The sequence below is a fragment of the Lepus europaeus genome, chromosome 15, assembly GCF_033115175.1.
Source record: "Lepus europaeus isolate LE1 chromosome 15, mLepTim1.pri, whole genome shotgun sequence".
Classification (NCBI taxonomy): Eukaryota; Metazoa; Chordata; class Mammalia; order Lagomorpha; family Leporidae; genus Lepus; species Lepus europaeus.
Genome location: NC_084841.1, coordinates 63,569,911 through 63,583,890, shown reverse-complemented (window position 1 = coordinate 63,583,890; position 13,980 = coordinate 63,569,911). Strand labels below are relative to the sequence as shown.

Here is a 13,980-nt window from a genome sequence, read left to right as displayed (position 1 = left end):
CTGTAAGTTGGTTTTCATTCTTTGGAAAGGAGAAACTGTCCTTTAACACATTTTAGGTTAGGATTTATTCCTTTCTGTCTTGTTCAAAATGTACATTTTCTATATTTAATATAGCTATTAAGGTCTTAAGTAAAGTGAGGAAAAGCATATTAAAAGAAAGTGAGCTTCAAATTTGATGTAGATAAGAATCCCTGTTGTCTTCTTGAGTGTTGTCTTCATGGGTTCCCAGGGATCTGTTCTCTGTGATTGGGCTTCAGGAATGCATTGGTGCCCAAATAATTCTGTGCCTGAATTGATCACCTGACCTTATTTCTCTTAAGATGATCCTTTGGAAAATGATGAGATTTTCCCTCTGATAAGAATTTATGAATATTTTAAATGGATAATTCATGATAGTTTAAAAAGAACCTGCCCTGTAAGTCATACTAATCTAAAATGGAAATAAAGTCCATAACTTCTTTTAATGTATTACATTTGAATTTCCTTATGTCAACTTAATATTTTCTTCATTTATGTTTTGAGATAATATTTTTAATTTACATTAAATTTAATTTACATTGTAGCCAAAGGCTTAGTGGCTTTGCCAAAGAGTTCAACAAATCAAAAGTAAAAAGACCATCATCATAGTCTAGCAGGAAAATACGTAATTAAATGAAAGGGTGTTCAACTTTACTCGTGTAAATTTTGAAAGAGACAAAATTATCAAAACCACCATAGTATGTAATTTCTATCAATGTGTTTGATAAGTATTTAAAGCCAAGTTTGACAAAACACTGTATTGGCAGAAAAATTGATATACCAGGGGGTTTCCTCTTCCTCTTCAGATTTTCCCGTTTTCTTCTTTTGTAGGGCTCGGATGCTTCTAGATCAGTATCGGAAGAAGTCGAAGCTTTATCGTACTAAAGTTCTTCTGGTCCCGCTGGGAGATGATTTTCGCTTCTGTGAATACACCGAATGGGACGTACAGTTCAAGAATTATGGGCAGCTTTTTAAATTTATGAATTCTCAACCTCAATTTAAAGTAAAGGTAATGAGAAAATATTTGCTATTATATCTGAAGTTGTGCCTTGATTATTTAATGACCCTATAACACAATATCCTTAGTTTCCTTGTCCTGTGTCCTTGTATTTTTTAAATATGTGTTTTTTATGTAATAGTAAAATTCATCAAGAGAAAAATTATCACGTACTGTAGTTCTACTTCTAAAGTTGTTCCTTTCTTACTGACCACTAAAATTACTTACTGACCACCATTACTGCCATGAAATTAAAAAATACTACTAAGTTATGATTTTCATTTTTCAGAGATGTCCTGTTTTTTTGCTAGTGTTTTTCTCACTGACAGTTGCATCCTGATGATTTAGTAATGTGACTGGCAGATGGAGATGAACATGTCATGAGTTTTACAGATGTCTTATGTCCAGAGAATATGCTAGTATTTTCTTCAGTGAGAAGATTTCTAAAATTCATCATTTATCATAACCTTTTGTTTAAGATTTATTTATTCACCTGAAAGAGTTACAGTGAGGCAGAGAGATCTTCCATCCGCTGGCTCACTCCCCAGATGGCCACAACAGCTGGAGTTAGGCCAAACCGAAGCCAGGAGCCAGGAGTTTCCTCCAGGTCTCCCATGTAGGTGCAGGGGCCCAAGGACTTTGGCCATCTTCTGCTGCTCTCCCAGGCCAAAGCAGAAAACTGGATTTGAAGTGGAGCAGCTGGGTCTCGAACTGGTGCCCATATGGGATGCTGGCACTGCAGGCGGTGGCTTTACCTGCTACGCCACAGTGCCGGCCCCCCTTTTTTTTTTTTTTTAAACCTTGTGGAAAATTTAAACTGTAACCTAAAATTCTGAGACGGCATGAATGCCCTACCACACTTGCCCATATCTGTGGATCAGCTCTGACATTGAACAGCTCAAGGCCATTCATGTTTCTGTTCTGCCCCCAACTATGCCACCTCGCCCTAACTCCCAGGATTAGTTTGGAGAAGGTGTAAAATGCACACAGATTCCTCTGTAACCATTTCAGTATGTATCTCTAAATAAGATGTCTGTTTAGAACGAGAATCTTCATACCAATGTCATGTCTGGAAATTTGGTGGTAGTACAATGTTATCATGTATCTGATTAGATTCAGATTTTCCTGACTTCCTAAGAACATTTCTCAACAGGTGCTTTGTTTGAATCAAGATGCAAACAAGAGACATGTGATGCATTTGATTAATAAATATTTTAAGGGCTTTCTGTGCATCTTTGAAATCCTGTATGAAAAAGTAATTATTCAGCACATTTTTTATATTCACATGTTAACCTGCAAAACAGGTGAAGATCTATGAAAACAGTACTGAGAGAAAATCATATTACTTTGTAGAAAATGAAAAACCTGATGATGGACCATGGTTCATACCGTAGCAAGCATTCCTGTTTATTAAATGAACTTAAATGATATTAAATAGAGTAAATATACATAAGTATCAAGTTTATTCAAAATATTTACAATTGAATTTCTACCAGATGTGAACTTTGAACAGAGACTATGTTTAAATCATCTCTGAATAGGACTGCTTGATCAGAGGAGGGGATGTGTGTATGTGGTATCTCTTTTCTGTACAGCAGGTCTGATTTCCTGCCTGACTCAGAAGAATTTGGTCCTGATTTCAGTATTTTACCCATTTCCTTCCATCTGTACCCATTAGAGATTTATTTTTAAAGTGATTTTTTCCCTAGATTTTATTTATTTATTTGAAAGGAGTTACAGAGAGAAGAGAGATCTTTCATCTGCTAGTTCACTTCCCAAATTGCCAGAACAGCCAGGGCTGGACCAGGGCAAAGCCAGGAGCTTCTTCTAGGTCTCCCATGTGGGTACAGAGGTCCGAAGACTTAGGCTATTATCCTCTGCTTTCCCAGGTGTGTTAGCAGGGAGCTATATCAGAAGTGGAGCAGCCGGGACTTGAACTAGAGTCCATATGGGATGCCTGTGTTGCAGGTTGTGGCTTAACCCACTACGCCACAATGCCAGCCCCTTAAAGTGATTTTTTTTTTGATCAAAGAATCATACTTATAGAAGAATTAGACAAACCCTGAGTATACAACTAAATTATCAAGTTAAAAATGCACTATGTAACCACCATCCAGATCGAGACTTAGAACATTTACAGAACCATGGAATAAGCCCTCAGACCTCCTACTCAACATCAGCTCCTGAAAAAGTAACCATTGTTTTTGCTTCTGTCTCCATGATTAGCGTTCCTTTTCTGGAATTTTATATGGATGGAATCATAACTGTGTTCCCTTTGCATCTGGACTTCTTTGGTTCCACATTATGTTGTGAGGTTTATTTCCATAGTTGCATGTAGCAGCAGGTCATCCCTTTTTGATGCTGCATAGTATCTTTGGTGTCCATTTGATGAACATACAGCAGCTTACCTGTTGTATGATTGTTGGGCATTTGGGTTGTTTTCAGTTTTTGTTTATTGCAAATAAAACTGCTTTGAACATCTTAGGAATGTTTTGATCACATGTGTATGAATTTATATGGGTATAAAGTAGAACAGAACTTTTTTTTGTCATTGAGTATGCAGGTGGTTGATTTTAGCAGATAGTTGCCAGACAGTCTTCCAAAAAGATGCATTAGTTGGTGTTTTGTTTAACAGTTTCAGTAATTACACCTTTACTCAGACTTTGTATTGTCAGAAGTTTTTAGTTGCAGTCATTTTATCTTGTTTTCCTGGTAGTTAATGAGGTTGATCGTGTTATTGCCATGTGGTTATACTCTTTTGGGAAGTGCCTAAATAAGTCTTTTTAGAAGTTGAATTGGGTTTTCTGTCTTTACTGTTTATATTTCATCTATATATTGTAAACGGAGGTTTTTTTTTCTGATAAGTTATACAGATATTATCTCTTGCTGTGTAGCCTGCGTTCTCACTGTCTCAGTGCTGTCTTTTGATGAATAGAAATTCATGATTTTAATTAAATCTGACAGTGTTTTTCTTAATGGTTAGCGCTTGTTATGTTCTGTTTAAAATTTTTTTGCTTATGTCATTGTCATAAAAATACATTTTTAATGAAGCTGTCCTCTGGAAGTTTTATTGTCTTACTGATATGTCTCTAATCTGTCTGGAATGGGTTGCCATGTGTTGTGTGAGGGTAGAAATCAAGATATGTTTTTGCCTGTGTGGACATCTAGCAGCATTACTGGAAAAGGCAGTGGTTCCCCCACTGCGTTGCAATATCGTCTGTGTCATTGATCATGAGGGAGATGACGCATATATGGATCTGTGTCTAGACTCGATTCAGTTTTATTGGTCTCCTTGAATCTCACACTGTCATGGTTGCTACAGTTTATAATAATAAATCTGATATGTATCTGATAATGTAAGTCTTCCAATTTTGTTCTCTGTCCCAAGAATATAATGATTAATCTTGGTTCTATGTTAATGTCTACCAAAAATTTAAAATTTTGGTTGGAATTACATTGAGTCAATGATTCAATTTGAGTACAGTTAACTTCTCTATGTATATTGGACTATAATCCATGGACATAGTATATTTTGTAAGAATACAGCTGGCTTTTTCATTTTAACTTTATATACAGTAATTGTTAGATTTATTTATTAGTTTTAATAGTTACAGTTGCATTGTTTTTGATTTTCTGTGTATGAATAGTGACTTAGTTATGTCTTCCTTTCCCAAGGTTTATAGCTTTTATTCTGTTTTCTTGTTCTGTGCGACGGCTGTTTCCTCCAGTAGAATGTTGAACAAAGTGACAAGAGTAGACATGCTTTTCTAAGTGAGAAAACATTCAGTACTCCTTCATTAGTCATGTTTGCTAAAGGATTTTGTAGAGTTGTTTTATCTAGTTAAGAAATTCTCTTTATATTTCTCATTTGCAAAGTGTTTTTATTTATTTTTTATGACCAGATGCTCAGTTTTATCAGTTGTTTCTTCTAGAGCATGCTCTCTGTTGGGCCTTCATGTTTTTGCAGTGACTGCACAAGTGCCTCAGGATGAAAATTTGGTAGAGTGTAGGAGTCCCCTTGACACATTTTGTTTCTCTCCAGAATTTTTGCCCTTTAAGTCCTGGCTGCTTTGGGTTTTTTTCTTTTTTCCTCAGTGGGATATTTAAAGTTACTTTTTTTTAAAACTGGAAGTGTTAATTTATTTTCCTTTAGTTAACGGAGAACAAAAGGTCAACAATTGAGTTTATAGGGACAGCGATAGCTAAGACAGACTGTCTTTCACTGTCACTTTCTAAACAAGTAATTTTTCCTACATAATTGTCCTCCTAGTGAGAGATGATGTTTAAGACTTAATTTGCTGGTTTTTAGGATGCAAGCTGCTTAAATATTTTTTGTTTGATTATTTCAGGTGTCTCAAATACTGACCATTTATGAGCTACCATGAAACTTTATAGAAACATTTAAATTATTACTTTTCATAGTACTCTAACAGAGATAGAGGATTGTTTTTCAGTTCTTAAAAATTGAAGTATGTTTGTGAGAAAACCTGTGATACTTCTCTGAATTTTTGAATTTGAGAAATTGCAAAGAAGGAAGTGTTTTTATCTAGCTCATACTTAAAATTAATTGGAACATAGTATTTATTTAGTTATTTTTATTTATTTGATAGGCAGAGAGGCAGAAATAGAGATAGATCTCCTACCTGCTCATTCACTACACAAATGCCCACAACAGCTAGGGCTTGGCCAAGACAGAGTTAGGCTAGAAACTGAATCTGGGTGTCCCATGAGGATGGCAAAGACCCAAGTACTTGGGCCTCCCAGAGTGCACATTAATCAGAAGCTAGAATCAAAAGCAGTGCCAGGACTTCAACCCTGGTGCTCTGATGCAGGCTGTGAGCATCCCAGACTGAGTCTTCACTGCACCAAGCACCAACCCCGATTGAAATATTTTTAAGGAGTATGCTCTGTTGTTAATATTAACTCTAGCATGCATAACTTTCCGAATTTTGAAACTCAAAAAATTTTTGTTATCTACATAAAATCCTTATTATATGATGAGGGAAGTAAGATTCAGAAATATTCAGATCATTGAAGTTTTACCACTGTTATTAAATATAAATCTCTGGGCTCATCTGTGCCTTCTGTATATGAAGACGATACTACGTCTCCTTCTCGTTGTGGTCTCTCTGGTTACATGCATGCGTGTGTGCGCGCGCACACACACACACACATTCTGGCTCCTACTAATGCTGCCAGGTAATAATACTTGTTAGCTAAAATGTGCTGAACGTTTTTTATTTGCCATTACCTTTATATAATATTTTTTATTTAACCTAATTCTCTGAACATTTTCTGGTAAGTACTATGGTTATTCCCATTAGAAATAAACGGAGGCACAAATAGATTGACTTGCCGAAGATCATACTGTGTCTGGTAAAGCCAAGATAACAGTTTGATGGAACAGGCGTTTAGCGTGCATCCCACATCAAAGTACCTGGGTTTGATTCCTGGCTGGGTCTCCTGATTATAACTTCCCACAAGAGTAAGAATATGGGAGATAGCGGTATTGGCCACCCATATGGGAAACTTGAATTGTGTTCTCAGTTTCTGGTTCTGACCTCTCTTTAGCACTAGTCATTTGCAGGCTTTTGGGCAGTGAACCAGTGGATGAGAGCTCTGCTCTGTCTCTTTCCCTGACAAATGAATAAAAATGAGAAAAAATAGAAGATAAATAAATTATATAATTGAAAATTGATTATCTTTAATAAAATAATGATTTAAAAATACCTTGGTTGCTGAATAAAATTTATTGTAACACAATTAGATTATTGTTGCTCGTATTTAACTTATTAGTATCAGTGTTGTAATGCTTCCAGTCCATATTTATTTTTGCAGTGGCAAAATAATTTCTAAAATATACACCATTACTTGCTAGTCCTGATTCTAAACTTCATACTTAGAACTCTGTTAACTGTAACAAGAGACATGTAATATACCCAGAACCTTGTGTGGGATAAGTGATAGAGACAGAATTTAAACTCATGCCAGTGAATCAAAGTGACTACCACGTCTGTGTCTGCCTGTGTACGGCAGAAACACAAAATAGTCAGCATCTCACTATTAAAAGGAATACAGAATACAGTCCCTTTTGAGGAATCCATTTATTTTATTTATTTTTAATTTTTTTATTTTTAATTGGTTTTTAACAGGTTCAATGTGATTTGTAGATACAATTCTAAGAACACAATGATAGTCTCTTCCTCCCTTTTTCTCCCTCCCTCCCCCCTCCTCCTTTCTTCCTTTCTATTCTTTTTTTTTTTAGTTTTTGGCATGACATATTTTAAATTTATATTACAGTAGTAAGGCTTCAACAAGTACGTTAGCAAGTAATAAGCAAAAAGACTAGCAGGAATATAGACAATGGCTATTGACAATAATTGAATCGAAAATTATTTTTAACAAGAGTTCCATTTCATACATTTTTATAAGATCTGCTATAATGTTGTGTCTTGACTTGTAGAATAGTTTGGTCTCATAAAAGTGGATTTATACACTGGCATTTTAAATGATTAGTCAGAAAGACCTATTTGTTTGAACAGTCAACCTTGTAATTCTTATCGCTGTGTATTTTACTTCTACTCAATGTTACCTGCACGTAGAGTAAGTCCATTTTTCAGTGACCTGCCATTCTCAAAGTCCCTCTTCTCCCTTGAAAGCCCGCAAGCTGGTGGGATAGGAGTCATGCAGGGGTACTAGCGATGCTTCTAGACGTCTAGAATATTGCACCCAAAATGTATGTCTTTTGTTTTTGCTCTGTTCTCCTCTTTGAATTACTCCATACTCAGATCCTTGCACACTCCAGAATTTCAAGATATGTAAAGATATATCCACAAATGCATACATCTAAGTAGCTGCTCTCCTGGCTTTCTAGAGGTACAAGTATTCTCTTAAATTTAATTTAGACTTGATGCAAGTCAAAGAAAGTCACTGAAGTATTTCCCCTCCTGCTTTTGATTTTTGTTAAATCTGAGCTCTTGGTTCATTTAACTTGGAAACACATCTTTTTTTTTTTTTTAAGATTGATTTATTGATTTATATGAAAGGTATTGGGAGAGTGAGAGACTGGGAGTGAGAGTGAGAGATCTTCCATCAGTTGTTTCATTGCCGCAAATGGTAGCAACAGCCGAGACAGGGCCAGAATGAATCCAGGAGTCAGGAATTCCATCTGGGTCTCCCAAATGGGTGGCAGGGCCTCACGTACTTGAGCCGTCCTCAGCTCCCTTCCTAGGCATATTGGCAGGGAGCTGAATTGGAAGTAGAGTAGCTGGACTCCACCTGCATGGCCAGCGGTGTCTCAACCTGCTGACATCTGGAAGCACGTCAAAGATACTTATTATTTACTTCAGCTTTCAGTGTAAGAAGTGATATATTGTAAGGTAGAAATGAATTATTGAAATATAACCTTGTTTTTTCTTTCCTAGATACAGTTTGGAACTTTATCAGATTATTTTGATGCATTGGATAAAGCAGATACAACTGAGAGTAAGAATGGCCAATCAGTGTTCCCTGTTGTAAGTGGAGACTTTTTCACCTATGCTGACCGGGACGATCATTACTGGAGTGGCTACTTTACATCTAGACCCTTTTACAAATGGCTGGATAGAGTCATGGAATCCCGTTTACGGTACTTTCACCTTTAGATGGCTACATTTATTTATTCATTTCTTTTATGCTATTTTAGGCTTTCTGGAGAGTTTTGCATAATATACATCTTTTGTGTAGTGTTATGATGGGCTTAATGTAATTATAAAATTTTCATGCAATCTAGAAATACGTCTCCAAAGTACAATTAAATTATTACATGGATTTTTGTTCTGGGCGGAAAAGCAGTTTATCTAATTAGATTTTCTAGGAGTTGAATTGTTTGTTTTGTATTTTTCTCATTAATTTGCCTACATTATTTGCACACCGTATAAATATTCAGTGGCAGCATCCTGTGTGTCTTTCTGCAGACCGGGAATCTGGCAGGCTGGATTATTGCAAACACAGGTGAGCAAAATACAAGCGAGTGGGAACTGACAGCGGCCCGCATGCGGGCCTCAAGGTGCACACACCTGTGTTTCATACCTGGGAGAACTTTTCAGGCTCTATCAGTTCTTGTTTCTTTCGAAACACATTTCTATAGGTATGCTTTTCTGCTTAGGAGAACAAATTTGAAAAAAATGTGAACTGGTTGAAGAAAGTAAACTGAAAATGGTGGACATGAAAAGGTCCATAGAAAACGTAAAACACCAAGCCAGCAGTGTTCTGTGGAACTCTAAATTATGATGCATTAGAAGTCTCTATAGTGGTCATTTCTGTTTCTGCCACTGTCCCGTGTGGGAGCCATTAGCCAGGTGTGAGTGCTTGGCATTTGACATGTGATCAGTGTTAGCGAGGAACTGAATTCTTAATCTCTTCTAACTTTAGTTGAAGTAAGTATTGGTGGCACATGTGACTAGTGCTGCCCCACTGGGGAGCATGGTTCTCACTAACAGAGTCTGATTGTTCTTTGTAAGGTACTCCAAGGGCTGCAGAGGCTTTCTCACTGTCAAGCCTGGTGGGATAATTCATTTTCAGGTTGAATCTCGGGGTTAAATAAAAGAGTTAGATCGTCCCAAACCTCATTTGGATGCTATTGGATGCCCAGTACTTTTTAGAAGGGCTTGGTATTAAAAATCATGTACTTTGGTTTAGTAGTGTTTGTTCTTATTACTGTTACTGCTCTGCTGTTGCTGGCGTTATTTCAAAAGCCTGGCTTCTGACTGTTTGGGAGGAATTTATCTTACATTTCTAGTCAAGTACTATTTACATATTATATAGATTTACAATGCTTGCCCAATAGAATCTTAGTAATTTGTTATGTTATTCTGAAATTTTCATGAAAAAATAAAATACTAGGTAATGTGGAGATTCTTCTAGACCCCTGAATAAGGTATTTTTAAATGTCATGGAGTTGCAAACACTGGCCCAATCTTAGGTTTGGTTTTTTTGTTTTTTTTTTTGTTTGTTTGTTTTAATTTTTATTTGACAGAGTTATAGACAGAGAGAGAGAGACAGAGAGAAATCTTCCTTCCATTGGTTCACTCCCCAAATGGCCACTACAGCCGGCGCTGCGCCGATCCGAAGCCAGGAGCCAGGTGCCTCTTCCTGGTCTCTCATGCGGGTGCAGGGGCCCAAGCACTTGGGCCATCCTCCACTGCCTTCCTGGGCCACAGCAGAGAGCTGGACTGGAAGAGGAACAACCGGGACTAGAACCTGGTGCACATATGGGATGCCGGCACTGCAAAGCAGAGGATTAACCAAGTGAACCACGGCGCCGGCTCCCCCAATCTTAGTTTTTTAAACATATTTAAGGCGTGGTGGTTACTGCTAGATACGTATTTTGAAAATTCTGCTTCAGAAACAAAGCAAAAACTGAAAAATAGTTGTAGATTTCTAAATGTATTAATTTACTTGGAAATGAGTTTATTGTCTTGTAACAGTAATATTTCATCTCCATGCTCATTTGTAAAATGTGAATAAAGAAGAGAAAAATTTTTTAAAGATTTATTTTATTTATTTGAAAGAGTTACAGAGAGAGGTAGAGACAGAGAGAGTCTTCATCTGCTGGTTCACTCCCCAGATGGCCACAACGGCTGGAGCTGCGCTGATCTGAAGCCAGGAACCAGGAGCTTCTTCTGGGTCCCCGATGTGGGTGCAGGGGCCCAAGGACTTGGGCCATCTTCTACTGCTTTCCCAGGCCATAGCAGAGAGCTGGATGGAAAGAAGAGCAGCCAAGGCTAGAACCAGCACCCATATGGGATGCCAGCGCTTCAAACCAGAGCTTTAATCTGCTGTGCCACAGTGCCGGCCCCAAGAAGAGAAATATTTTTGAAGTCTACTTTTTAACCATTTGGGATATGTATAAATGTATAAGCACTCTTTTTAAAACCAGAAATATTTGCCATGGAAATACTATGAACATACATGCATAATTTATAGTTTGATCTTGGTGATTCTTTACCATGATTTTTGAAAGGATTGGAGTTTAAAAGTGGAGATTATTTAGTATCTTTTAATTATTTCAACAATATAGGGAAATTCTTTTTGTTTTTTAACAACATAAATACCTGCTTCCAATATTTCTTTTTTCCTGAATCTTGATTTCATTTCTTTCTTATTGTTCTTAAGATGTTTGGCATATAGAATCTTTTATGTATAATTCCTTCCACTGAGCCATGACTTCTATAAAAATTATTTTCACTCTATTTGAAAGGCAGAGAGAGAGAGAGAGAGAGAGGAGTCTTCCTTCCACTGATTCATTCCTCAAATGCCTGCAGCAGCCAGGGGACTCCTCATGAATGTGAGTGGTAGGGGTCCAAGTGCTTGAACCATCACCTCCTCCTCTCCAGGGTATGCATAGGCAAGAACCTGGATTTACATCATTTTTTGTAAAGATTTATTTTATGTATTTGAAAGAGTTACAGAGAGAGATAGAGACAGAGAGAGAAGAGAGGAGTCTTCCTCTGCTGGTTCATTCCCCAGATGATCCAAAGCCAAGAGCCAGGAGCTGCTTCTGGCTCTCCCACGTGGGTGCAGGACTTGGGCCATCTTCTGCTGCTTTCCCAGGCATATTAGCAGGAAGCTGGATTGGAAGTGGAGCAACCAGGGCTCAAACTGGCACCCATATGGGATGCTGGCACTGCAGGCTGGGGTTTTAACCTGTACCACAGCTACGGCCTCCTGCATTTAAAAATTGAGCACAGATTCAAATCTAGGTTCTCTAACATGGATGTGGGCATTATAACCAGTGTACCAACATGAGACTCCCATATCTCCAATCCCTGCTCTTCCCTCCCCACCCCGTTTTTTTGTTTTTTTTTAAACATTTTTTATTTTGCATTTATTTGAAAGGCAGAGTGATGGAGAAAGATACCTTTCATCCTGTGGTTCACTTCTCAAATGCCTGCAACATCCAAGGCTGGTTTAGGCCAAGCCTGGAATGCCATCTGGGTCTACCATGCAGGGGCAAGGACTCAAAGTTCTTGAACCATCACCTGCTGCCTCCTAGGGTGAGCTTTAGCAGAAAGTTGAACCAGAAGTGGAAACAGGACTTGAACCCTGGGACTCTAATATGGGATGTGGATACTCCAAATGGCAGCTTACCCTTCCTTGCTGCCCAACCCCACCCCCTTGTCTACTTTTAAAGATCCTTTTTAGGAACCTATCTTGAACTATGTCCTCTGATGAAAAAAATAAGTAAAAGATAAAGATCATTGATCATTGTGACTTCCTCACAAGCTGTTCTTAGACCAGCTGTTATCCAGTGTATCAGTTTTCAGTTTACATTCTTCAGTTTTTTTTTTTTTTTACATTCTTCAGTTATATTTGTTGTACATTGTCATTCAAAACTGAAGCAACTGTTGTTTTTGTCCCAGTCTTGGCCATCAACTTCTGCCTCTCCTTTCCACGCCACACTCAGATCAGCATGCATTTCCCTACTCTTAATGTGCAGGTGTGAGAGGGAATGCCTTTCTGGTGATGTTCTCGGTACATGGCTGTGTTGCTCTTGGAGAGAAGAGACGTTTAGCCTCTTCTTGCTGCTGCTTTCAAATATTTTTCACTGTGTTATACATAAATAAACCAATCTTGCTGCCAACAGGTGCTGGCTTCTTTCCAGGATCATCTAGAAAAAGAATCCTTGACATCAGTGTAGACATGATGTTCTTTGATGATTGAGAATTTAGATAATGTTGAATTGGGTAGCTTTGTGCTTTTGTAGAAATGTTTATTATTATTATCTTTTTCATAAATTATATTGAAATGTATTAACATAATTAAAAATATCAGCCATGTATTTTAAATTATCCACTAAAATGTTTTGAAATAAAAATTAATGGTTGCTTTTTTTACCTAGGGCTGCTGAAATTCTTTACCATTTCGCCCTGAAGCAAGCTCAGAAATACCAGATAAAGAAATTTCTTTCATCACCACATTACACGTCACTGACAGAAGCCAGAAGGAACCTGGGACTGTTTCAGCATCATGATGCTATCACAGGAACTGCCAAAGACTGGGTGGTTGTGGATTATGGTACCAGGTAATTCAGTGAGAGAAACGTAATCGTTAAACAAGCCTTTGAAAATTCAGAGTCAGGAGATTTTTGTATCTGTTGATGAAGTTGTCAGTGCGTATCGAGCCCACATGAATAATGGTGTTCCTTTTAAGTATTACTGTAGCAAAGCATCAGTAATTACCAGCATTTGCAAGAAATCTTGTGGCAGAGTCCTAACCTGCCCCGCGTTTTTATTGCAGTGCATTACTGCTAATGCAGTGGTAAAACTTTATTATGAAGCCGCTCCTGTTTTCTCCCACATCCAGTGTGGTTAATTGGGGTTATCTTCATGACCAAGGATGTTGACATCAAATAAATCACAGTTAAGATCCATGGAGATAAAGAAGCTTTTGTTAAATAATTTTGTCAAGTTATTTGTTAAATAATTTTTATCTCATGCTATCTCAGATCCAGTTGTTCTTGAATATTTCCTTTTTCTTTTTAGAGTGACATTGACAGAGAAGAATAAACAGGAAAGAATAGCTAGGAAGGAAGTCGGAATGAGAGGGGTGGCCTGGGCGTTGCTGTCGAAGCCACCTCAGCTCCTAGTAGGGCTGTCAGCTGAGTGAGGGAGAAGTGCGCTCATTTCCATATTAAAGAATTAGAAACATCCAAAAGAGCAGAGGACTTTGTAAGCCCCTCTTCCCAGGGATGGAAAAGCTTACCCCTGGAGACAGTGAATTCTGTGGCCTCTTGTCAGAGGACCACCATTAGGATCCATGTGGAGGAGATTCCCAGTTTGAGGAAGGAGGTTTAACTTCTGTTTTATTGTATTTTAAACTATTTTTTTAAGATTTTAATTATTTATTTGAGAAGCAGAGTTATAGACAGAGAGGGAGAGACAGAAAGAAAGGTCTTCCATTTGCTGATTCACTCCCCAAATGGC

At 37.7% G+C, this 13,980-nt stretch overlaps 1 protein-coding gene across 1 annotated transcript in view; it reads left to right on the top strand.

Annotated features, from left to right (window-relative positions):
* The window catches only part of MAN2A1 (mannosidase alpha class 2A member 1), a 177,808-nt gene that overhangs the window by 71,982 nt on the left and 91,846 nt on the right, over positions 1-13,980 (top strand). Inside the window, exons 8-10 of the mRNA XM_062212295.1 lie at positions 850-1,027; positions 8,440-8,642; positions 12,897-13,079. Of these exons, the coding sequence (XP_062068279.1) occupies positions 850-1,027; positions 8,440-8,642; positions 12,897-13,079 (564 nt within the window). The remainder of the gene's footprint in view (positions 1-849; positions 1,028-8,439; positions 8,643-12,896; positions 13,080-13,980) is intronic.